At 43.3% G+C, this 27,995-nt stretch overlaps 1 protein-coding gene across 3 annotated transcripts in view; it reads left to right on the forward strand.

Moving 5' to 3' along the window:
- The window catches only part of RAPGEF5 (Rap guanine nucleotide exchange factor 5), a 1,543,629-nt gene that overhangs the window by 416,074 nt on the left and 1,099,560 nt on the right, over window positions 1-27,995 (forward strand). For all 3 annotated transcript variants that reach the window (XM_069648248.1, XM_069648249.1, XM_069648250.1), the window contains one exon: window positions 7,943-8,049. In XM_069648248.1, coding sequence (XP_069504349.1) covers window positions 7,943-8,049 — 107 coding nt within the window. The remainder of the gene's footprint in view (window positions 1-7,942; window positions 8,050-27,995) is intronic.

A 27,995-nucleotide genomic window follows, 5' to 3' on the forward strand; every position in this document is an offset into this window, starting at 1 on the left:
TGTCTTGCGGTATTTGCGCCCAAAATAAGACCCAGAAAAGGAAACCAGCAGGCCTATTACAACCTTTGGACATTCCGCCTACGCCTTGGCATACCTTATCCCTTGACTTTATTACTGACCTTCCCCCATGTAATGGGTATAACACCATCCTAGTTATAGTGGATCTTTTTTCCAAAATGGCTCATTTCATTCCATTAAAGGGTCTACCTTCAGCCTCGACCTTGGGCAAGGAATTTCTAGAACATATCATCCGAATAAATGGATTCCCCTCCGTATTGGTTTCAGTTCATTTTTCAATTTTGGAGGAAATGCTGTCAATTGGCCCAAATTGACGTTAGATTATCAACCAGCCACCATCCTCAAACCGATGGTCAAACTGAGAGGACCAATCAGACACTAGAGCAATACCTATGGTGCATGTTACACCAAACCGAAGGCAATTGGAAAGAAATTTTGTGGATATCCGAATATGCATACAACAACTCATTGCACTCAGGAACAGGACAAAGCCCATTTTATACTATATATGGGCGACATCCTCGAACCTCTGAACTCGATTCGCCCTAACACTTAGAGATGCCCGCCGTGAACCATCTACACGCCACTATTACACAAGCTTTTAAAAAGGCAACTGAACATTTGAAACAGGCTAAAGAGAGATACAAGAAAACCTCATATCAACAAATCAAGAGAAGCTCCGAAATATCAGATAGGAGACCGAGTTTGGCTGGCTTCAAGACACATACTTTTAAAGGGGACTCGAACCTTTAACCCAAAGTATTCGGGACCTTACACTATTAAAGCCATTATTAATCCTGTGGCCGTCAAATTGGAGTTACTGTCAAATTTGCGAATTCACCCAGTCTTTCATGTTTCACTTCTAAAGCCAGTACAACCAGGGACAAGGCTAACTAAACCACCTACCCCCATCCTAATAGACGGGGAACAAGAATTTGAAGTAAAGAATATTTTGGACTCAAAAATAGTCAAATCAAGACTTTTTTATCTGGTTGACTGGAAAGGATATGGTCCACAAGAAAGGTCATGGGAACCAAGTGACAATATTCATGCACCTCGATTAGTGAAAAGGTTCCACCAGAATTTCCCAGACAAACCGGGACCAGTGAGGAGAACAGCCTTACGAGTGGCCTTGATGGGGAGTGCTGTCACGATGCCGGCCCCCAGACATCTGCAACAGGTCCATCTGTCCAGGGAACAGGCACCCAAGAAGACACAGGAATTCCCAAAACCCCACCTAGGGGCTATATAGGTCCAGTCCTGGCGCCATAGGTGCCAGGCTCATATTGCCAACTTTAAACTATGCAGGTCATCCTGAATATAACTCATGTACAGGCCATCATGAGGCCAGGAAGGGACCACTTTCCTTTAGGAACTATTTTGCTGCTTGGGTGTGGTACTGGAACTTCTTACCTGGGAACTACTTTTTTTATGCTATTTAAACCACGCCCGAAGAGCAGCACACGCTTCGCGTTATTCTGCATTTTAGCAGCGTAACGCTCACTGTGTCTGCAGTCCAGCATCCAGTCTACAGCCACACCCGTCTTGTGTCCGGAGACGATCCTAGAGAAAAGGAAAGAAGAAGAGAAGGTTAGAACAAGGAGATTTCCATTTGGTCATCATCTTTTCCTGGAAAAGCCGCACCTGTGGATAAAGGAATAAGACATTAAAATAAACCACGTCGCATTGCCAGCTGCAGCACCGCGCCATACTCACCTGTCTTCGGGGCATCTCCACGACCCGGCGCAGCACCCGTTGAATCGCCGCCCAAAACATCAGCATCTGAAAAGACAAGAACAAACAAAAGGTGAGTGGGGTTTCACCAAAGACATTCTTTTACTTACCGCAAGATACTTACTCGAAATTTTACCACTCGAGGCAGCGCTGGTCACCGTCCTATGTTAGACATTTTCGGCAAGGCGCCGCACCTGAAAAGAAGATAGGGAACTATTGGTTAATTACATTTGGAACAATAATACTTGCTAGACAGTGCTTGGTACAAACTGACTCTTACCTAAGCGCTACCTTCATCCATCGAGGCAAACTCACTCCTTGGATCACGCTGCAAGGGAAAAGGTATGAAAGGAGCAAGAGTGAATTAACAGACATTTGAACTTTAAAAGAACTATACATTAGGTTTGCACACTTCTTACCTCGGAGTCATTGTTGTCTGGAACTCTGCCAAATACCTTCGGATCAGTGAAGTAACTGAACTTCTACGTGCCCCTGCACTCCCGCAGGATGGAGAGTTCATGCTTCCAAACAATAAGGTGAGACTTTATGAAGGGGAATACTGGAAGTTTTCAGGGAAAATAGTGTTAGTGTAACCTCTCTACCACGGGTGGCTAATCCCCTTTACTACTTTTAGGAAAATATTCTTGCGGGCCAGGCAGACGAAACTGAGTGGGCAAGTGCAGTCGATCATCACTTCGCTACGAGTCACACTGATGGAGACCGCAGCAGTCCAGCTTCGTTTGACGCCCCTGTGGAATCCAGGTGAGCGTAACACCTCCAGTAAGTTGCTCATCAGTCTTCGGGAGCGGTGGCAGCTCTGTTGTTCTTCAGCAACTTCACCAGCCTGCCACAAGCTGCGCTTGAGACACTCCCCCCCCATCAGCTGGGCTTCTTCATAGTACACTGAATTCCACTGTGTGTACTCTGCAATTCTTATTCTGCTCAATTTCACCCTTTGTGGTGACATCAGCATGCACGCTTCTTTCTGTGGCGACTCCTACACATCGGATGGCTTCAGCGTCCCTAGCTACCGCTCCCATACAGCCTTCCAGTACTCCTTGCACTTCTTCCTCTACTTCACCTTCAATCTCCAGTTGTGCCTCATATTGGGGTTTAAATAATTTGCTCAGGTGCTTTGAGTGGCAAAAACTAGACCACACCTTTGAATATTGACCATTCTGAATCCTCATTGCCTCTAAGCTCTTCTTTCTTGGCACAGTATGGGAACTGAAGTCCATAGAAGAATGTATGACATTAGATTGTTCCCCGTTACTTTCAGTTAATTTGTGCTGTTCTATGAACTGAGAGTTGTTAGAATAAGGGGAGGTTGTGGAAAGAGTTTGTAATTCCACAGGATTTCTCATTTAGACAGAATTATAACAATTCAAGGTTCTCACCTTTTAATGCCTGAAGTTTTGAGACACCAACTTTGCTCTGTTTAAATGAATTTCATGGCAGGTTATTTGGGCGTTGACATTGGAGGGTTTTGTGCATTAATAGTACGCCATTAGGTATCTGGGAATGATTTCACTTTCATCCTCAGAAGATTTATACTATGTGTCTCTCCTAGCGGAGTTACCACTTCCCCCAGAAAGCCATTTCCTCCCATGTGATTCTTCTAACTGATACCAGCCACAGGGTTAGGATCAGGTAGCAGCTGCCTTTCCCTCGTCATATGGAAGGAGACTTTAGGCCGGGCCTGGTGATTACTCTGCATGATTCATCCCAGCAGGCAAATGCTCAGACCCAATGTTTCTGCATATTGTTATGTTAGGTTATGTTATGTTACTTGGTATTTATATAGAGCTCTATGTATCATTGGTATGACCTCAAAGCACTGATAGGTTGAATGCTCTTGGGAACTGTAGTTCTGGTCAGTAGAGAGAGATGGTGTCATGTGGGCATCTGATGCAATTGCCGGGTGGTAGCTGCATCCTAGCGTTAGGTGTGGTGCTGGAGATATCAGTTGGATGTGTGAAGTCTGGTGGGTGGACACTAAGATAGGGCTCTGGCTGCATTAGGGCTAAAGGACGCATATGTGAGCGACTAGGCCGGAATGTGCTCGGCTAGCTGTGTTTTATTTTGGTGATGAGGTGTTCATGGGGTAGTATTTGTATGTGAACAGCCAGGCCGAATTAATCAGGGTTATAGCTGTGTTTTAGTTGAATGGTGGTGTATAGTAGAGAGTAAACGTAGTGATGTGATATGATGGTTATCTTTAAAGCACCCGAGACCAGGCCTGAGAACAGGATGGCCGGTAACATAGCAACACATGGACAAAGAGACAGGGTGCTGGGCTCACAGCATCACCGGGGGGTATACGGATATATAGAAATAGCTTGGGGAACAGGAAGGCAGGGTACACATGGGTACACGTTTTAACATTTACATTCATATTTCTGTCTACATGTGATTCAGGCCAATGTTTACAGCTCCACCAAAGTGTGGGACATGTCAACATTCGCATATCCATCCCACAGTGACTCAGTCCAACGTTCCCAATCCTTCCAGGGTCCGGCACAGGCCAATGTTCACAGTTCTAACTGAGTACTCATTAATTCCATCCATTTCCATTCATTTCATTCACTCTGTCCTTTTCTTCCATTCCATCCCTTGCACCCATTCCATCCATTTCATCCTCCATTCCATCCATTTCATCCACTCATTCCATCCATTCCACCCACTTCCTCCATTCCATCCCTCCAGACAATCCATCCATTCCATCCATCCCTATCCATTTTATCCATTCTGTCCATTCCATCCACCACATCCACCCCTTCCATCTATTCCATTCACTCTATCTACTTTATCCATTCATCCATTTTATCCATTACATCAATTCCATCCATTCCATCCATCTCATCCATTCCATCCATCCACTTCATCCACTCTATCTATTCCATCTACTCTATCCATTACATCCATTACATCTATTCCATCCACTCTATCCATTTCATCCATTCAATCCACTCTATCCATTCCATCTATTCCATCCACTCTATCCATTTTGTCTATTCCATCCACTCTATCCATTTCATCCATTCCATCTATTCCATCCAGTCCATCCATTACCACAATTCTTTCCATTTCATCTATTGAATACTTTTGCTAGGAAATTGTCATTATTTTGAATAGATTATCCAGCACATGTTAGCCCTACATAATGTTGGCTTTATCTGCATGTCTATGTGTAAAAGATCATCTCAACCTAGATTTGAGTTTAAATCTAATTGGAGAATGTTTTAATCTGATGATTGCTAAAGGTGAGGATTTTATTGTCTCAAAACCTTTTCCAAATCCCTAATTTCAAAGACTCCCAGAAGGTTGTAGTACCAATTATTACACCTGCCAGCTTTAAAGATGCAATACTCACTTTTAATTGTAAACTTTTAAATGTGGACTGACTAGTAGTCACACTTTCACTTGAAGCTTCTTCAAGTCCGTGGTCCATGCCCCAAGCCCCACTTTACATAATTTGATGTTCACTCTACAATAGTTTACGATGGAACCATAGTCCGAAGTAACAGTAACTATCAGCTTTTCAAGACTGTCCCTCTCATCTCAGCATTTATAGGGGCATTTCCTGGATCTTCCCATAATCACAACTTTGGTTATCCTCTGATGGATGATCCATTTTATTTCTCTGACAGAAAATTGTTTTGGTATGTTAAGACTGTGTTGAATTGTGGGGTTTGTTTAATTAAGACCTTGACATTGACACATGTCAATATTTTTTGGCAATGTGTCCACGTTTTTAGAGAAAACCAGCATATGTGTGTGTTAGATCATTTGGTATATAAACTAAATAGAAATGATACAATATAGTGGTTTGTGCATGTCCTTGTGTGAGTTCCTTGCAGCATTAATAGACTCACATATTTTCTGTTTATACTCAATTGGTTCTTTAGCCAAATCTCACAATAAAGTGAACCTATAAAATGTAATCTTCTAAAATTGTCATGGTATAACAGCTTTCCCCATATATGATGAATATTTACACACCAAATGTGGGGGACAGACCCACATAGCAAGACTAGGGAATCTTGTTTTCAGTTATTATTCTTGTCTGCTAGCATCAGAAATCCCAGCTTTGACCTTTGTATTAGTTGAGCTTTTGTCACTATACTCTGATGTTGCTATAGGTGAACATTTGCCAAGGTCTTCCCCTATAACCTGGTAGCTTCTGGAGATATGTGTATCCATCTTCTCATCACACTCCCTATACATGAAGTGGAAATCTCATCTGTAAAACATATCTATTCTTTTTACCAATTTACTACCGGAGAGCACCACTAGGTTGGGCCACCAGGGCAGCTACATCTAACCCTTCTCAACCTCATCATTAGGAGTAGTTTACAGAAATATTTGCTTTATCCACCCTTGTGTAATCCAACAAATTACATAATTGCTGGAAGTGATTAACATATAGCATAGTTTGTCGGAAGATGGTGTGCTTCCATGCTTAACAATGTGATAATCAAATTACGTATTTACTCCTCCCAAATTGACTCCAGAATGGGAGCAATAGTAACTCCTGCCACAAGTCAGGTGGGAGCTTATTTTCAGTTGCTATATCTTGGGTTTGCCATGTGTGTCATGGCATCTGCATGTTCACTAATAAATCGAATAAGAAATGTCCGAAGGAAATGGCTTTTGGTTTTCTCTCCCATGGACATTTCTGACAACCTGCTTCCCCCCATACCCGTACTTACCTGTGGGCTGCACACCTCTTTGTGTACCGCCATCTCCTGCATGCCTCTGCGATGCTGGTTCCCTTCACTTATGTGGATGGGAACCAGCACAGCTCTTTTCTTGTATTTTTCTTAGCTTTATTCAAACGGGTGTGGGGGACCCACGATGACATTATAGTGAAAAAGGGGGTGGGGTGGCACACCCACACAGCCCCGCTCCCCTTGTTCACTATAATGCAACTGAATGTGGGATTTGATCTACATTTTCGACTGTACGCAATTCAAACACATCTCCCATTTGTTTTTGTTTTTCTTTCGATCAATTATATTGATACCATGACATCTCATGTCCTTTTTCTCAAACCAAGTATTTTATTGTTTCTTTAACTTACCAAAGTCAATAAAAAATCGGAATTTTCAGATTGACTAACGATCTCAACGTGTAAACCTGATGGGTACAGTACCAGAAGCATTTTTTAACCTTTGGTGAAAGAATTACCAAAAGGTTGCCGGTCTTATCCACAGAGGCAGATAACATAAGCTTACAGTCAAGTGAGAGTGTACTACTAGCAGCAATGGGAAGGAGGTTCTCAGTTGAAGATTACCTCAATGTCATGTTTCTGCACACACGTTTTCCAATACATATGGTTGCTCGCCTGCACTGTATTTATTTCTGCCTCGCTTCTTGAGAGTAGCTTGTGTGCCCTTCTTCTCAATGCGCATTGGAGTGCTCTAGTAGTTTCTGGCGGTGACGGTACCATGCATCCCAACAAGGAGGGGAGCGCGAAGTTGTTTGGTTCAATGCTGGGTTTGTGAGGGTACGTCTGGGTATGATGTGGATTTCCTACAAATGTAAATGAAATGCAGATGCAAACCCAGTGCATCAAACCTTCATGGTGAAATAGGTTCAGTGCCAGGTTTAATAGATAGCGCGGGACACATAATTTGTTCACAACATCAGAGACTGAAATCTTTGACGTCTGATCCATATAGGTTACTTGTGACAAAGATGTATGTGGAAGTAGCTGACAGCATTAAAACTGCAACTTACGTTTGCCGGGAATTTTAAATTTAGGAGGTGACTGGATCTCCAGATATTTCTATGAAATCTGTTTTGTGCGGTTTGATGTGTAGTTGTACCCAAAGGGAATGTTTTTACCCCAAAAGACATGAAAGTGATGTTTCTGTGCATGTGTATGCTGAACCATACGCAATGACAATACAAACAAAGAGATATTTTTAAAAAACACATTTGAATAATTTGAAATCATTCCTTGACTTGACTGTGACTTTGTAAGGTGTCAACACGCCGTAAGAGAAGTGTAACACTTTCTCTCGAGTCGTTTTCGCAGAAAATGTGTGCGCCCCTTCCAGGAAGAGATTACAATCAGTGTGCGCAATAAAAATGACGTGGGTGTTTTCTCACTTTATTGACCATATCTCGTATTGCGTACAGGTGCAAAGGTTGAAATATTGTATTAATTGTCCTTTTATTTTAGTTTTCAGGCGAGCGAGTTTCCTGTGCGGGCAGAGCCTTGCGGGATGCTCTGACAGGGCAGGCATGCGGCTTGATAAAGGACCGGATGTTCCTGACTGGAGTTTGCAGGTAATAACACAAAACCTGTTCGGGTTTGATTGAACTGCAATACCTGAAGTACCGTATATTCGTGTGTGAGCTTTGCATGCAGAAGCACACATGTGTTGGGGAGCCTGCTCATGCTAAGCTAGCACTTGGCTTAGTTTAGAAGCAGTGCATGCATCTTTATTTCCCAGGTGGTTGTCAATGTTGTTATCACTGCATTCGCTTTCATGATATATTGTGTTGTACTGGGTGTTTTGCCTCAGTCTCCGTTTAAAAGAAAAGCGAAACGAGATAAGAATAGGTGGGAGAAATCGTTATAAAATATGGTGTTCATATTTAGCACCGACTCGAAAATGAAAAATGAACCTCTTAAATGGTTAGTCCATGAATTATGATTTACTCACCATATATTGGTAACAGACACTTTCATGTACATGACCTGTGGAAGGCACCACGCGCGGGTTTCTCCAAGGTGCAATTTGCAGACACGTGTGATGTTCCTTAGTTTTCATTTATGCACTGCGCACTATGAAAAATGTAAATCATTTTGCTTCTGTTGAAATATATATTTATTTTAATTTGAAATCAAGAAGGATATTAGTGCACTTTTGTTTTTCCCGTAACTGAACACATGACAATCCACCACGCATGTGGTAACGTGTCTCCTGAAAGAGCGTGGCTTGTCAGACATTTAAGAAGCAGTACTCCATCTTGCGTGTCCGAGGTGGACGCGACCTGTGGATGATGTTAAGTCCCTCGAGCCGCTACGGCTGTGAAAGGACACAAGGTCATATAAAGTAGCTAGTAGCATTCGACCATGGCTTCCTGGTTGCTAAGATGCTTGTTTTGTTTACATGAGAAGTGCCACGCGGAGAGCACACGCCATTTCTCATGTAAAAAGAAAACTGCGGTAATACAAACGGTGAGCATAACTGCCAGAATTCCCTCTCATTGAGTGTAATGCAAAATATATCATGCACCATCTTGAATATTTCCGTTAAAAAAGGGAGTTCACTACGACCCCTGAAATAAAGGATCGTTTAACACTTTCCTGTAATAAATAAATCTGGAACAGAAATGCCCAATAGAGGTACCCTGACAGACAGGAAGCCGCGGGTTGAATACATCTGAGGTTAGATTTACTGACATATATGGCATCATATAGCAACGTGAGGCAGCACCAGTACAAAACCTTCCTCTCATAACGTCTAGTAAACTGGCAGTGTTGTGTTTGGGTTGTTTCTATGTGAAAGACATTATTCTTAATGCAGTTTATTTTCATCCTCAGCAGTGCCTCATATCCACAAATGCTACATTTCTGTTCATATTTTGATGTTAGCCACTTGCCACAAATAATAGTAAATGTGCTGAAGTCCAATGCTGTTATCACAGTTTCCAGCATTAGTACAGTTTTTTAAATGCAGATTTAAAAAAACTAGACAGTGAAATAGCCGCTGCAGATTAAATATTCTCTATTCAGTAACATGTTTTTGCATAGATATTCTTCAGAGTCTAAACATATATTTATATATATATATAACCATGCAGTGGAGTAAACGTCACCAAATTGTTGATCCATATTTGTGTTGGTAACTCATTTCTTAAATCTGAAGACTTTTTGGGAGTGTGCAAATTGAAACAAAGATCCAGTTGAATAAACTTGTGTTCTAGAAACCTAATTGATCTTTCCTTTAGAAAGGAAGTAACAGCCTGGATCAGTTCATTGGGTTTAACGCATACAGGAAGTAATTACACTGCAAAGTCAGGGAAGATGCCTATTTATAACCCGAACTGGACACATTGGTATTGTGTTGTGGCCTGATCACGACTTTGGCGGTAACCCTTAAATCCGGCGGTAGCGCTAATACCGCCGGATTTAAGGGTCCGCCAAATCAGGACTTTGGCGGATTTCGCCCCAGCTCTTAGCTGGGGGGAAATCCGCCGAAAATTTGCACTATTACCGCCGGCGGATTTCGGTAAGAGTGCAAATTTTCCCCATTGAGCCCAATGGGGAATGGGGCATTCCCGAATGGGCTCAATGGGGAATGGGGAATTACTTTACAGCCGAACTCATGATCCGGCGCTATTAGCGCCGGGGAGTTCGGCGGTAGGGCTATTACCGCCGGCGGTAATGCCCAAGTCGTGATCAGGCCCTAAGTTCGAGTCCCTTCTCTGATTGTGAACCTCAATGCAATAAACCAGTTACTTAGATTTGTGTCCATGTCAACTTGATTTTACTTTGTGGATACATTTCTCAATTGATTTACTTCTATATGAGATCTTGTTTTAATGTGTTTCCATAAACTAGTGTTATAGATATTTTCTTTACGACTTCGATCATAAATGGATCACCCAAGTCTCATGACCTTGATAGAAGCATTTAACTATGACAGGTTTTCAGGCCTAATTTCCGTGTCATAAACATAAATCCTCACTGCTTCATTTATTTGATTGTATTTGAATGTTTCTTTAGTGCTGGCCCTACTCAGAGTCTTTTTCGCCTTACTTGGAAATATTTGTAAAATTTGTGAGTTGAAAAAAGTCAAAAAATGTTTTCAGAAAATGATAGGAAGATTAGGATAGACACGTGTTAGCAGTGAAGGAGGGCAGAGTTATATGTGGGGAAATGAAGGAAAGCGATGACAAGGTAAGTTTGAAGAGAATACTTTAATTCCACGGAGCTCCCCGGACCCCCAACACAGCGCTCAATATTTTAAACTCTCTCCTAACTGTTCCCCGTTGGTCACACGGCTCTCACAGCATCGAATCCAGAGAGCGCGCGATACCAGCTCGAGGACAACATTCCAAGACTGAACTCTACACATCTTCTCCCTTATGCAGAAATATTTTAAGTATGAACTATGAATAGGAAAACATAAATAAATTAAACTACATTACCCACTTAAGCCAAAACAATAATAACATAGAAATAAACTACAGCAGAAAAATAAATCTTAAATTTTGAGCATATAAATCTTGACCTCCATTTCATTTTAATATTAAGTTTCAGTTTCATAATCCCTCATCCACACAGGCTTTGACCTATGCCTATGTGAACCTTCTTCATTTACTCTTACACCAGTATCATTATTTTTTACATCCACAACTCCTCCTTTCACTTCCTCATCAACAACTCTTCCTTTCACCTCTTCTTCCTCTTTCTTATTATTGTCCACACTCACTTGTCTTCCCTTCCATTTCTCCTCCAATGTATTCTCTTTCTCATTTCCTGCTCTTGCCAACCTTCCCTTTGACCAAACTTCTCCTCCCTCCAAAACAACCACATTGCTCTTAACTGCACTTATCTTCTTCGGTCCTAGGAACTTACTTTCCACACATTTGTTCACCAACCTGGGATGTTTAACATACACCATCTCCCCGACATTCCATTCCTGTTCTTTCACCCTCACCCTGTCATCAAACAGTTCTTTGTTCTTTTCCTGACTCAATTTAATTAATCTCATTATGCAATCCCGATCCACACTGACCACCTTTGCCATACCTAGCCATCCTGGACAAAGCCTTGTACCAGGTTCCCTGCCTTTCATAGACACAAATGGAGATACACCAGTTACAGAGTGTGGTGTAGTGACATAACTCCATGTTAACATCCTCAACACCTCCCTCCATGGTTGTCCCGACTTCATAGCCAATTGTAAGTCCCCTTTTATATAGCTGTTGATTCTTTCAACCAGACCATTCGCTTTGGGATTATACAGTGCTGTCCTCGTGTGTTTTATGCTATAACCCGCAAGAAATGTTCTCATTGCCACAGACACAAATTGTACTCCATTATCAGACACAATTTCCTCAGGAGCACCTTCCTTAAGAAAGACCTTTTCCAAGAAACCAATCAATTCCCTAGTCGTGACTTCTTTCACCGCTTCCCATTCGAACCATTTGGAATGGAAGTCTACTACCACAAATAGAAATTTAAGTCCTTCTCCCAGGCCTGCCACAGGGACCATAATGTCCACTGCCAACTTGTTCCAAGGTTGATCTGGTATCATATTAGGTATTAATGGGGCATCTGTTACCACTCTGCATTTGTCACTTGTTTGACAATTCCAGCAATCTTTAACATACCTTTCAGCACTTTTGTCAATTCCCGGCCACCAATAGTTTTGCCTCAACTTCCTTTTCATGGAAGCTTCTCCCGGAAGACGCTGATGTGCCAATCTCACCAACACTGACCTTATAGGCTTAGGGGGAACAATATACCTACCCCTCCTCAACCTGCCTTCACACAAATTCAATTAATCTCTTATCTCCCATCAGGTATTGAATTTGCTATCCAAATCTCTTTTAGCTGGCCACCCTTCCACTGTCCAACCCTTTACATGTTTGAGGTCCTCATCAGAATCTTCTTCTTGTGTCCACTCTTCTCTACTAACTGCACTCTGTATTTCAGCCACTACTGACTCCTCTTCTACTTCTCTTTCTTCTACTCCATTACCTTCCATTGGCAGCCTGGACAGGCAGTCCGCCACCACATTTCTCTTTCCAGGCAAGTAGCTCACATCAAAGTAAACATTTTGGAGTCCTAAACCCCACCTGCTTATTCTTGGAGAACCCAAAGCCCACCTTCCACTTTCAAAGAGCTACACCATGGGTGTGTGGTCTGACCTGACCACGAATCTTGTCCCCCACAAGAAATACTTAAAATGATTCACAGCCCAGAACATGGCCAATGTTTCCCTTTCGATGACGGAATATTTGCATTCTGCAGCTCTCAGCGTCCTAGACGCAAATGCAATAACTCTCTCTGTATTGTCCCTGTCATACTGCACCAATGTTGCATCCAACCCCAACATACTCGCATCAACCACCAACACACTTCTATCCTTAGAATCAAATCTTCCTATGGATGGTGCTGCACTCACTGCTTGCTCAATGCACTCAAAAGCCACGTCACATTCTGTTGACCATTCAAATCTCACACCCTTCTTGAGCAACATTCTAAGAGGAGTTGACACCTTGGCAAAATCCTTCACGAATCTATGATAATATTCGGCCAATCTTAAAAATGGTTTGACTTGTTCCTTATCTTTTGGTACCGGTGCATCCTTCAATGCTTCCACTAAATTCCTCTTAGGCCTCACTCTTTGCTCGTCAATTTCATGTCCCAGGTACTCCACTCTGCTCACCGCAATCTTACATTTACTCCTTTTTACCGTTAACCCTGCCTCACCCAATCTGTTCAACACCTGTTTCAACACTTCATCATGTTCCCTAATGGAACTAGCATATATCAGAACATCATCTTGGAACACAATAATGTTTTTTACTCCGTCCAGTACTGTCTCCATCACCCTTTGGAACACAGCCGCCGCCGAGGCGAGTCCAAACAGCATCCTGCAATACTCATATGTTCCAAATACTGTAATAAATGCTGTCAAATGTTGACAATCATCTTCAATGGAGTCTGATGGTATGCCTGAGAAAGGTCAATGACTGAAAATACTTTGGCGTTGTTTAGCACAGAAAATTTGTCACCAATTATCTGCAGGGGATGTCTATCTACCAAGATACTTCTGTTCAGATCTCGCAGGTCTACACATAGTCTAATGTCTCCACTTGCCTTTGCGGCTACCAACACCGGCGACAACCATTCCGAGCTTTCACTCTTTTCTATTATTCCCTTTTGAAGCAACAACTCTACCTCCACTTTCAGTTTCTCACTCAATTCATGAGGCACTGGCCTCACCTTATGCACTTTTGGCCTTCAGCTGAATTTGGTGCTCAAATCCTTTCAACATTCCCAATTCATCTTTGAATACCATAGGATACTCCTTCTCCCACTTGTCCTTCAATTCAGCCACATCAATAGGTCTCTCTGCATTCGCTTGGATTCTGATCCCTAATTTCCATTGTTCACCCCACCCCAGGAGTGATGACCCTTCTTGTGTCACATATATTTCCGATTCACAGCTTCTGCCTTTATATTTTATGGAGGCCTGGAACATCCCTACTACATCTATTTTCACGTTACCATATGCATAAGGCTCAATATTGTGTTTTTTCAATATTTTCACGTCTCCCTGCATGCAACTCAGAAATGTTGCCTTCGACATCAAAGTCCACGGTGAACAACTGTCCACCTTCATTGTCACTACTCTCTCGTTGATCATGAATACATCTGTGGGTGCACCTCCTTTGCTTGATACCTCCGAAACGTCTAGCACATGCTTTGTCTGGCTGCACAGTTCCATTACTTGATCCTCTGCTTGTTCTGGTACTCTTCCTCCTGCTTCAATGTTCTGCACCACACCTGATTCCTGACACACCCTCGTGAAATGGCCCTTCTTCTTGCATTTCAAACCGAGATATTCCTGGCGGGACAAAACATACTTGTGGAAATGTGGCGGTTACTCCCACATTTGTAACACCTTATTTCTTTGTTCGGGTCACTCTTGCGGAATCCCCACACCTCTCTTCCTGCCGAGCTGCGCAGCCCTCTACTGTCGTTGGGGTCAGCACCGTGGATGTCCCGACACACTGCCCTGCTTCACTGGGACACCCCGCTGGCTCCTTTCCTCGTCGCCATATGAAGGAAAGCGATGACAAGGTAAGTTTGAAGAGAATACTTTAATTCCACGGAGCTCCGCGGAGCCCCAACACAGCGCTCACTATTTTAAACTCTCTCCTAACTGTTCCCTGTTGGTCACGCGGCTCTCACAGCATCGAATCCAGAGAGCGTGCGATACCAGCTCGAGGACAACATTCCAAGACTGAACTCTACAGGAAACATGTATGTTTTGAGGCTCTTTCTGAAAGTAGTGTGTAACAATGTCGTATTATCATCAACACACCTGAGCCAGCAGGAAAGTTATATAGGTTTATTAGTTAAGTACACAGCATGAAAACCGGCACATCCTTGCCAGCCAGCTCTCTATCTCCAACTGCTCCCCATGAAACCATATTCTGATGACAACACTCTAAACACAGTGACATCACCTCATTCCACTGACATCACCACTCCAGGGAGGTAAATGGATAGAGGGAAGACACTCATTATAACATTTCTCCCTCCCTTCATTTAATAATAGGAAAGCACCAAACATTGGTAGAGTCTTAGTCATTCCTACACACAAAGTACCATCCTACACAATACCGATACAAATATGCGTGGCCACCACGTACCTGTCTCAGCAACACCCAAGCTCATATGAACACGAGACCCAACCCCAGGAAACGGTCCACATGAAGCCCATTCACACACCAAGGCCCACAACAGAGCCCAAACTCTTCACACTACCATAAAGGTACAAAAGCGCACTGACACCACTGAAAACTAGCTCCCCACTAATAAAACCCTGAAGCACAAAGTAGTTGGAAACACAACCTTGCGCAACGACACCTACCCAAAAGGAACACAGATCCAACCAACAACACTTTAACTACACACTGTCCACCAATAAACTCACAAAAGAAGAACCCACCGACATGTAGTAAGGGCTGCACCTCCCTTCAACTGATCGGGAATTACAACTCGAGGAACAAAACTATAAAACATGCACTCCACCTGCTTCAAGCAGCCCCTTGAAGCCTAGGGCCTGCCATACCCCAGCGTCCCCAAAAATGGAAATACTACCTAACAGCGACGACCCTTCAGTGCACCTACATCCTTCTGTTAAGATGGATTTCTGAACTCGGACCTGGAGGGGCAGAGGTTAAGAAGGCCAGCCTAGTTTCTTGGAACAGGGTAACCTCTGGACAAGCCAGACCAATCAGAGTAGCGATGGCGGCGGTCAAGACTAAGGGCCTCATTACACGGATGGCGGTGGACCAAGGTGCTATTAGCACCTTGGTCCATGCTGGTAAAATACCGGCACCGCCTTGGTGGAAAGGGGAATTACTGCCCTATTCCAAGGTTGGTGGGGCGGTATTTCCCCCTCACCCATTGCCCTTCCCCATTACCATTTTTGCCCCATAGGGCTCTAGGGGAATGGGGAAGGTGCTAATTACGGTACCGCAAATTGCGGTACCGTAATTAGCTCCCTGGTCCCTTTGCGGGTTGGTTTTTAACGCCTGCAAAAAGCAGGCGTTAAATTCCCCAACCCGCAAAGGGACCTCGTAGTAAGGCGGTAAGGTTTTACCGGTACCAGTAAAATACCGTGTTATGAGGCCCTAAGTCTCAAGAGGGGTGAGGGTGACTGAAAGCCTGCAATGAGCACACAAAGCAAGGACACTTACAAATTACTGCAGACAGGTGTTATATTAAAAATATAGACACATTTATTACAAGGCCTTTGTAACATCGACCATAGCAAAGAATCACAATAATACTAAAGTAAACCAACACATCACAAGCAATACAATATATATACAAGACCGAGGGGTCTAAGGAGTTAGGAGCACGTAATATGTAGACCACCTAAATGGGGAGTAAAACCGGCAGTGCAAGTAATCATTAGACCCAGTTCGACATCTGAAATACACCTAACTAGGAGGAAGTCCGAGCCCTACGAAGAGAGGAACCTTGTGCTCAAAAGTACCTGCATGCACTGGTGCCAATGGACAAAAGAGGGCCTCTTCAAGGATATCAGGCAGTTCAGGAAGGTGAATGAAGCGATGCAAAACAAGTCCCCACTACTGAAGCAGGGCCTCCACTTGTGGGTAGAGGCTGGGTGAGAGTGCGGGATAGAGTCGCTATTTCGTAAAAGAGGTAGAAAAGAAACAGGCTCCTGCGCGAAGGGCCACCAGTTGGGGTATGGACTACTCACCAGTCCCCGACACAGGCAGACCCAGACTTCTCCAGTTCAGTTCACGTTGCTGGCAGGTTCAGCTGCGATGATCAGGACGTCTCGACACCGTGTAGATTCATAGACCTGGGAATGACAAGTGTACGAAATTCGGTGTGAGGGTGCCGGGACGCAAAGCTAGCAGTAAACCAAGTTTCGAGGGCTTCCCCTAAACGGCGGCGGTGACAGAGCAAAGCATCCTGGGTAAGCTGGTCAGCCCACTGGTTGGCGCAGGGACACTTCCGAAGAGGCTTACTTGCAGGGTTTGATGAAGGTGCCGGGAATAGTTGATCCCACTATTCCAATGGGTCGAAGCACCTTCGCAGACCTTCTAGGACGATCAGATGTAGAGGGGTCTCTCAGGACGACAGCAGTTCAGGGTGCCAAACCTTCAGCGGGTCACCAGCGGTTCCTCGACTCAGCTTCTTGTTGCAGGATACTTGGCTCCTTATCCCTTGTTCGGTGTGAACTCAGGAGATCAACCTGGTAGTGATGTTTTCAGCCTCCTCTTATCCAAAGTTCCCTTTGCGCCAAAACGGAGAGGACCCAATGGGAAATCTGCTCACAAACACTCACACCATACGGGGACCTATCACGGACCACGGTGGTCCCAGGCATTCAGGACCCTCAGACTCTCTGGCTCCCAGGATGTGTATTGGGACCGGACATCCCAGCGCACATCCTGGAGGCACACACAAGGCATGCAGAAGCCCGCAAAAGCTTTTGGAAAGTGCATGACCAAATAAGGACTGCCCCGGGTCTGCTCGACCTGGGGGAAGGTGAAGGGGCAAGACGGTCAGCGGACAGGACAATGAACCTCGTGGCATGGCCATTTTGGGTGCCAGGCCACCTATTTGTGCCAAATGCGGTAAGCGCGGATAACATGGCAAAAAAAGGGTTCAAAACACAAGAGAAACGATAGTTGCCACCAGTCCTGTCTGTGACACACCTGCACAGTTCATAATAAGTCCAACGAGAGGTTTCTAGGGCCTTTGGAATGACTAGAGACCCAAGAGCGCGGTAAAGTAAGTTACAGTGCACTCTGGTTTCATGTTACTCAAAAGCTGCAACATGAGGAAAGGACTAAGGGAAACGAAGTCTCCCAGTACTGACTGTCTTAAGGGCATGTCACTTTCCCCATAAGAATTGAGAGAAAGCCCAGAGGAGTGCTGCGGAAGGCTGCGCTTCTCTGGCAAAGTCTAGATCAGGGTGTAAAACAACAGCAAAAAGTTTGGGGGTTGCCACATGGAGGGAAAATTACATACAATATGAAATCTTTCCTAACACCTTCCACCCTGATCTGCACCCCAGGGCACCAGTGCTGCCACCCCCGGGCACTAACCCAACTCAAAAGAGCAATCACCGGGCACTAACCCAACTCAAATGAGCAACACCAAGCACGACTAACATCAGTTCCCAAAAATCCCTAAATCAGGGAACACATTAACTCTGACCACAACCAAACCTGAAAATACTATGCAAAACTAGTCCCTGTGAAACAACGCACATGCTCACAAAAAGGATCTACAAAGACCCCTATATCACGGTGCAAGCTAGAAACCACCATAACACCACGGGACCCCTAGTCCCTGCCACACAGAGCACCTCTACAACCACAGGACCCCTAGTCCCTGCCACACAGACACCACTACACTCCACAGGACCCCTAGTCCCCGCCAAATACAAGGCACCTCTACAACCCCAGGACCCCTAGTCCCTGCCACACAGAACACCTCTACAACCACGAGACCCCTAGTCCCTACCACACAGAAAACCTCCACAACCACGGGACCCCTAGTCCCTGCCAAACTAAGTACACCACCTCCTAATGTGGGACCCCAGCACCGACTGGCTGCCACAGTGGTCACACCCACCAAAAGCATCCAAAACAACAAGGCACACACCACCCTAAAGTGGGACCCCTAGCACCTACTAGGGTACCACGGTGGTTAACCTCAAACGCACCCAACATGCGCACAACCAACATGCACACTCGCGCACAACAAACATGCGCACTCCTCGCACCCACACTCACACCTCAACAAAAGACACACAGTACATGAAAATATCACTGGAGCTCTTAAATCAATGGGAAATGTTCAAAGGACATAACACCATAATAATTGCAGGCTTCTTCACAACTGGCGTGAGCTATAGTACAACACTTCTCTACTTGAAAACGAGATTTGGAAAAACTGTCACAGAGCCTAATTGGCAAAAAAACGCTGTCCAGGTTTAATGAAAACCATAGACCCAATGTACATTAGACAGATCTCCCTCACATCCTGGAACAGAACGGCCTGTTCAAATACAGAGAACAATAACATCAAATGTCTCCATCACTTTACAAATAACAGATCCTCCGATGCCACTTCCAAACCCATCCTGTAGGAAACATGTTAATCGACACAACATTGTAGTCAAATAATTCTGAACCCCTCCTGTAAGAAAAACATGTTAAAACACTATGACATCATAATTTAGCAATAAACGTTGCATAAAGGAGGCCACAACATGAACATTCACACCCATGATCACACCCATACTGGCCAAACATGGAACATTTCCTAACATAGGGGCCACAACACAAACACATTACTTCACGCACACTGGCCCAACAGCTACAAAATAACAATACTATATTCCATAATGGTCCTTCATGCTCTAGGCCACTAAAATTGAATTATTCCAATGCTGATTTACTCCCACAGTTATTGTGGAAAGACCATTGTCTGCAATGCTGTCCTCACACCCGGCAATAGGGAGGACTCCACACCAAAACATCCTCCCTCACTCACGATACGCAACAGTACCTTGTGCAGGGTCCGCTCCCGGCAGTCCACAAACAACCAGACAGCCGATCTGCACCAAGTTGGTACGAAGGTTGGACACAATCATTTCACTTCCTGGGTGAGGGAAATCGCGTCAGAGCGCAGTTTACGCATCCTGGATGCTGCGCACGCTGCAACGTTGCAACGCTCGGAACCAAGGAACAGGTACGCCCCCTCGACATCATCATTCTCCACTTCACCACCAGAGGGGACGCATCATTTACCTCCTGTTTGTCGGCGACCCCGCACATCCGATAATGACAACATGGCAGCGGAAGATCCGGGCCTCCAGATGGACGTGACACTGGCAACACTGTTTGCCATCCCCTCTACTCCGCACCTTTAATTTTCCACTCCACAGCGGTGACTTCGTACAGGCAACAACATATTGCCTTTTCCTCCACGCTGCCCATACGCCGATACCAGCACACTCCACTCCGGCACTGGACCCAAGGACCTACACTTCGTGGTCCCTGCTACAGACGGCAGACAACCACCCACGGAGATTTCTGTGTGCCTCTGGTCTCATGGCACTGAGCACACTTCCTTAGGTGCTCCAACAACCGGCTCTGGTCCCAAGGGCAATCCTGCTAGCAAGCCCCCGCTACAGGCTGGAAGGAACACCTTAGAGTGCTCAGACAGTCCAGGCTCCTGCTCAAGATGTTTCAGGAGCCACTTCCTCTTGTTCAACACCACCCGGCCTGTTGAACTGCAGACTCTGGTCCAGACCTCCAGAGCTGCATAGCTGGCTGCTTCCCAGGATGTGGACACTTGTAGGGCGGTGTCCTGATCAGCTGCTGTCCCCTCCTCGACAGGATCCCATCCTCGTCGCCAGTGTAACAATGTCGTATTGTCATCAACACACCTGAGCCAGCAGGTAAGTTATATGGGTTTATTAGTTAAGTACACAGCAGGAAAACCGGCACATCCTTGCCAGGCAGCTCCCTATCTCCAACTGCTCCCCATGGAACAATATTCAGATGACAACACTCTAAACACAGTGACATCACCTCATTCCACTGACATCACCACTCCTGGGAGGTAAATGGATAGAGGGAAGACACAAGAGGGAAGACACTCATTATAACATAGTGATGAAGGATGCAGTGCGTATTTTAAGAGGTAGGGTGTTCCATGCCCTGGGTGTCCAATGGGTAAATGCTTGTTTTTTTGTGCATATGAGTTTGCAGAGTGAAATGTGTAGAAGGTGCTTGCTGGCTTGTCTGGTATTTGTGTGGGTGATGGGTTTGAATTGGGCATGAAGGTAAAATGGAGTTTTAAGGTAGCTGGGTTTGAATACAATGCAGAGTCCTTTGAAGGCAATTCTCTGGTGCATGGGGAGCCAGTGGATCTGGGCAAGAGCAGGGGTGATATGTGAAACATTGGGTAGGTTGAGTTTGAGTATCGCTGCTGTGTTTTGTATGGCTTGCAGGAGGGCAAGTGTGTTGTTGGGGATTCCATCAAGGGGAGCCTTTACATAGTCCAGTTTAGAGAGAACCAGTGCTTGGAAAGCAGTTCGGAAGTCACCAGGAGGAAGGATATGTCTGATTTTGTGTAGGAGGTATAGTTTGTTTGTTTGTTTGTTTGTTTTTTTGTTTGTTTCTTTGTTTCTTTGTTTGTTTTATTGGTTTATAAAGTGCACCTCACCTTAGGGTATCTGGACGCATTTCAAGACAGCTTGGATACAGAAATCGACACATACACAATAGTCATAGTAAAGCAAGAATGAGTACATAAAATATATGTAGTAAAACAAAAGAAGACTATAAACAAGGCAGGATGAGCAGGTTTTCAGCCAGGAGTTTACAGGGGTCGGAGGACAAGTGCATTTTTAAGCGAAAGAGAGGTAGATATCTACTGGTAATCGAAATGCTCAGGTGAGTAGTGTCAATAGTAAATAGCCACTTTTTGGTGTTGAACCTTAAGCTTTGGAAGGTTTGATCGGTACGCAGATGAAGGGGGAGAGCATTCCAGGCTAGGGCTGCATGCACCAGGAAGATGTTGCCGCCAGCTCCTTTCAGGTTGAACCGTGGAACTGCGATGCAGAAGGAATTGAAAGACCTCATTGGTCGAGATGACGTTTTCTTGATAATATTATCGCTTAAGTACTGAGAAGCAGCATTATTAAGGCATTTATGGGTAATGGAGACTATTTTGAAGTAGACCCTGTCCTTAATGGATAGCCATTTGGGATTCCTTCTCTTTTCAGAGATATGAACTCTCCTTGGGATGCTCGAGGCTGTTCTGAGAGCATTATTTTGTATTATTTGAATTTTGTTTAGTATTTGTTTAATAGCTCCTGCATAAAATGTGTTGCAGTAATCAAGATTTGACAAAATGAATGCTCTTGCTAGTATAATGCAGCGATTTGTCGAGAGGTAGGGTTTGCAGGCCTGTATAAGCTTACATGTATAGGCAGTAGCCGAGGCTGTCACATTAACTTGTTTGCTACGGTTCAGAGTGGAGTCAAGGTAAAAACCAAGAGTTTTTGTTTCCCTAGCAAATTTAATGATGTTGCCATCTATATTGAAAGAAGAGTATTGGGCACAAAGTTTATTAATGTTGGTAGGGGCACCAAGGATTAGAATGTCAGTCTTCTCATCACTCAGGCAGAGGCTGTGGGCTGCCATCCATACCTGGATGATGAGATAGATTGTACTTAGTAAGGCAAGGTCCAGGTCATAGTTCCCTGAGAGTGGTATAAGTATATGGTGTCATCTGTGTAGTTTGTGTAGATGACACCCAGGTGATCCAAATTGTCAAATAGTGGCTTAGTAAATAAATTATAAATGGTTGGGGAGACGCAAGAACCTTGCAGCACTCCCCAACTAATGGAGGCTCTGTCCGCAGCATCAGAAGGAGAGAAGACTCTCACCGATCTGTTACTTAAAAAGGATTTAATCTAATCTGCGGCTTCTTGTGAGAAGTTTGCCACTGATGAGAGGTGTTCACAGAGTATATTGTGGTCCAACAAATCAAAAGCAGCTGAGAGGTCTTATAGGTGGAGATGTGTGCATTGTCTATTATCTTTCAATTGATCTATTTGCATTTTCAGATCGATCAAAGCCATTTCAGTTCCCTGGAGAGGCCTGAAGCCTGATTGTCTGAGCCCTAGGAGATTATTAGCCTCGAGTTATTGCTGGAGTTGGACGTATGCCGCTTGATAAATTATTTTGAGTAAGAAGGAGACAGTTGGTATAGTCCTGTAGTTGGTTGGGACAGTTGGGTCCGAGTGTAGCTTTCACCTAGAACCCAAGCATCTTTAAGGTTTGTAGGTACCTGGCAGGTCTTAAATGAGGCATTTATTAATTTGGTGATAAATGGGGCAAGGTCTCTCGCTGCTTCTTTAATTACTTGTGCCGGACATATGTCATCTTGGCATCTAGAAGGTATCAGGGAAGCAATCATTTTTTCGACCTCTAGGGTAGTAACTTGAGCAAATTTGAATTCTTGGAGCTTGTTGAGGGCAGGGGTTTTTGGTGGTCTCTGGCAGTCTCTGAATTGGTGAGGTTAAGCCTTTTGGCTGCTATTTTGTTTTGGAGGGTGACAATTTTGTTGGAGAGAGCATTTTGGATATCAGTGCACCATATTTTGTTTTTTGGGCAAGAGTCGTCTGGGACTTTTTGAAGGCGTAATCGTTTATTTGCCTCAGACCAATTCTTGTATTTATTTCTCAATTGTTTGATTGATTGTTTGTATTATTCTCCCCTTAAGTGTTTGGTTTTGAGTGCATACTCTGCTTCTCTAAGCTCTCGCTTTTTTTCCCATGTGTTGTCGAATATATGTTTGTGAGTTTTCATTTTTTCTCCTCTTTATTAGATGGCGTATCCAAGTGCCATATCAAATCTACAGTGTTTGTTGGATTACACACTGTTTTCATCTCATTATCATGCAGATCATCAAGACAATCTTTGAGATTTTTGTTTAGTGTCATTCCTCCTCTGCCAAATACAACAATCAGTTTTTTCAGTTATTAATTGTTATTGCTCTATTAGTCGTATATTTATCATTTTGATTTTTGTTTGGCCAAGTTGCAACCGACATATTGTGGTCACTGTAATTATTTTCTATGATGGAGAAACTTTGGTAATTTTCAAACAGTACTTTGGACAAAAACAAATAGTCTATTGTCATGGTTGAATCTCCTCTTTCCCAGGTAGTACCCAGAGGACGGTCTCCCTTTAAGTTGCTGTTAGCCATAGTTAAGTCCTATTCTGTTAAAAAGTCCAGCCATCGCCTATCATTTTTAGTTGTTTTTCTTGTTTTGTCCCCTATCCGATTTGTTGTTTCCAAGCATTGTGAATTTAGCTCTCCCATCAGTATCCTATAAGTTAGGCCATGTTGTGCCTCTATACTTAACAGATGTTCTGTTACAGGATGTAAGAACTGATCTTGATCCAAATTACCTGGATTTCAGTAAAGAGTAATAACTGTTACTGTTTTAAGTATATTTCCATCATTTACTTCAATCAAATCCACCAGAATGCCTTGTGTCTTATTACTTAGGAGCGCAATGTTCTTATTATTAAATTTCGACAAGCAATTAGGAGGCCTCCAGAGGGTCGTCCCTCTCCTTGACTTGTAGCTAATTGTTCTATTATTGAGAACTCATCTGCCTTGAATCCCAATCTGAGCCATGTTTCTTGAAATGCGATAATATATTGATTAAAGATTTCCTCTCTCTGTGTTTTGTTCCTGAATGAACTGGAGCCCCTCTAGTTCCAACTGTTCAGTTTTAGTTTTTGTTCTGCTAGAGGGACTCATTGGAAATTGCTAATTTCTTGAAAATGTGGGTGATTATGTGAGGCAGTAATGCCATGCTTTGGTTTTGTCTGTAAATTGAGAGTTGTCATTCTCTTTAATATCTTCATTTTTTGGGTTATTATTAAATTCATCTGTCCTCTGCACTGAAATGCTTCTCGTGAGTGTCTGATGTTCCTCAACCTTCTCCATCTTATTAGGCAGTTCATCAGAGGCCATGTATCCTTGTTTTGTTAGCTCCTTATTTGCTGCCAAGATTGCACTTACTCCCAGTCTGGATTTCAGACATATTTCCACTAGATCTGTGCAGTTTGCATGGGGAAATGTGAAGTGGTGTATGTAGGTGGATGAAAAGAGCAAACGTTCTGTAGTTTCTTTGAAGATGGACAAGATCATGGTTCGATTTAGGGGTCTAGAGCCTGTCACCTTTCTATTTTATCATTTCATCCAGACTTTGGGGATTGCAAACAGTGAGATAATTGTGATTTCTCTTCACATTGTTCCACTTCCCCATTTTGTTTACCTTTCATACACATGCATGTGCATTTAGTTTTGCACTCTCTGTTTACTGGATGTATATTACAGGATTCCCCTGGAATTTCGGAAGAAGTAATTTCTTGATTCACAGTTGCTATTTCCAGATTATCATCTTTTGTATTATGTCCTTTAGCTCTATTCAATTTCTTATTTCCTCTTAGAAAAATAGAGCTAGTTTTTATAGGAATGTGTGTGATATCTGCCTGTATTCCCACCGTAGCTGCTGCTACCATTGATTTTTGTGGCGTTGTTTTTTTATTTAGGTCTCCACCATCGTCCTTTCTTGAGCCTTCTTCACTTGCAGATTAATGCACTTCTTTTTGTGTTTGTTTTCCTTTTTTTATTATTAACTTCTTTGTTGGTGGTAATGTTAAAGCTTTAATACATTTGGTTGTATCTGTTTTTCTTGCTTGCTTTTTTCCTTTTCTGAGTTTTGGTTTTCAATTCTTGGGGTGCACTTTCTGTTTCTATAATTTCGTGCTTTCATTTGTTTTTCTTCTTCCTTTTTCTTGTTCTTGAAATGTTTTCTCAGATTTTATTATATCACAGCTTATCTGATGAGGATTATCACCAAGGCACGTAGTCTTTTCATTTTGTGACTAGGCTTCCTCTGAGATTTGCGCTAGCCATGTGAATTCTTCCATCATGGACTCAGATGAAGGTGTATCATTCTATTCTTTATTTTCTTCTATGTTGATTTTCCCCAGAAATGCCATATTATTTTCTTTTTGTCGTTGCAATTTATTGTTCATAGATGTTACTTTTTTATTCATTAGTTCCATATGTGTATTTGATTCTGTCCATTTTGCATCTAAGTCTCTCATGAGGATTCTTTGTTGACTCACTTCTGTTCTTATTTTTTTGAATTCCTCATTTACTGCTGAATTTAAAGCCGTGCTCAACCCCACTAGGGAGCTTTGACACCCATCTACTTCCTTGGTGAGTTCCATCAGGATGCCTCTGTGCGTTTGTACCTCTCCCTTTAGCATCTCAAAAACATTTAGATGGGAACTTAAAACAAAGTTTACGTCCAAGAGGGTTGATTCTTGTCCTTCTTTCGTATTGGTTGTATTCCCATTTTGCTTCGTTGTTAATCCAATTGCTGTCTGTTTTTCTTTTTCTCCTGAATTCAACATTGTGGTTCTTTTATTGCCATTCTTGCAGCTGACAGTGGATTACGTTTGTAAGACGTTTCTGGAGAGAGATGTAAATTGTGTACAGCATGCTCCTCTAATATTGCTGTGTTTTGTATTGTTGGAGAATAAATGTTCTTTTGCAATGGTGGATGAAATGATGCAACGTCCTTTTCTATCTCTATTTGTACCACATCTCCAAGACTGCAACATTTTCGGTTTGGGAAAAATTCCATTATGGCCTTTTTCACTGTGGTGGCTTTCAGAGTATATTTTTTGCTTTTTATATATTCCTCTTCAGAGGTTAGTTCATTGAGTGGGGATTGTTGTTGTTCTCTTCCCCATGTATTGAACTCTGTACTCAAAGGAAACTGTTTATGCTCAGGGGAAACAGTTTATGCCCAACAGCATGTTGAATATGTGATTCCTCTTGTGTTGGTTGTTGCATCAGAGGTACGAATATACTTCTGACTTTGCTTCTTCTCGAGTTATAATCTGGCCATCTTCTTCTGTTTTAGGGGCTTTTAAGTCATCCCATAATGGGCCACTTCTTAAATTGTATAGTTGTGCCATTTTTTGCCACTTGTTAGCAACCTGTTATTTTCGGATTTAGTGGCACCATAATGTTATTTACTTGCTCTCTTGATTACTCGTGAAAACACTTCTCACTTACCACATAGCACTTGTTAATTATGTAGTATGTATTTTCTCATTATTGGCAGTGAACGAGGTTGCTTGCACTCTCTACTCAATGAGGTTGTTTGTGCTGCGCACTATTTATTGTTTTCTAATCACCCACAGTCGTTACCCACACTCTGTCTGCTCGAAATCACCAGGTACCGGCACCACTGTAACACTGCGTTTATAACGCCTCACCTTACGGCAGTCTTGTTGCAGTATCGTTTTTACACTTTCACTTTTGTCGTTCAATTTATAAAAACAACACAGTCTGTGATGAATGTGGTAACTGGGCTCATCAGGTTCCCCGGATCCTCAGTTCTCCGGAATACTCCTCACGCTTTTTCGCCGATTGTGTCCATAGTTGAAGCACACAAAGCACAGCAAACACAAGTAAGACACTCCTCTGCACAATCTGCAACATGCTCCGAGTTGGGCTATGGATTTTGAAGAGTGTCTCAGGATCAATGGAAACGAAAAGCAGACTCTCCAGCAGTCTGCACAGGTAACTCACTCCTCTCCACACTCTCAGGCACGCTACACATTGGTCTATGGATTTTGAAGAGTGTCTCAGGATAAATGGAAATGAAAACCAGACTCTCCAGCAGTCTGCACAGGTAACATACTCCTCTCCACACTCCAACATTAATGACTTATATTGAATGCTGAAACATCATGAAACTTCTTCAGTTATGAAAACCGTTGTAATTCAGTGAGAACACTATGTAAAAGGGATTTTATAGGTATGTTGCCCAAATAAGTGCAGTGAAAAATCTTTGCTAAAGGGGCATTATGGTTAAATTGCTGTAATAAAAACCTGTGAACTTCAGTGAAAAAAACGTTTTTAAAGGGAATTTATGGTTGCACTGCAAAATCTAGAAACCTAGGAAATTGGCCAGTTATGGTAAACTACACAGACATAACCCATGTCCCCGCCATGCACTACTCATACTAACACCTAGGTAGTCAAAGATGGCATCACAAATGGCATCATCAAAGCCACCAGCTAATGCCACCAGACGGTATGCCAGTTTGGTGGCCGGTGATTGCTTCCCTACCTGGCCGTGCCACACTTTGTGTGCGCACCATGTAAAGTATTTATTGGTTTTACTTCCCACGCAGCTCCAGATATAGAGCTCTCAAAAGGTGACGCTGCCATTCTGAGGTCAAGCATAACTGTTGCGCTATTTGCCTGAGCCATATATGACTCTTTATAGTGTGAACATGCAAACATTGCTTTAGTGCCCAGGCTGACTCCCCACCTTTGTCTGTTCCTGACTTTCAAC

This window comes from Ambystoma mexicanum, chromosome 2q (assembly GCF_040938575.1).
Source record: "Ambystoma mexicanum isolate Mex_15411 chromosome 2q, UKY_AmexF1_1, whole genome shotgun sequence".
NCBI classification, from domain to species: domain Eukaryota; kingdom Metazoa; phylum Chordata; class Amphibia; order Caudata; family Ambystomatidae; genus Ambystoma; species Ambystoma mexicanum.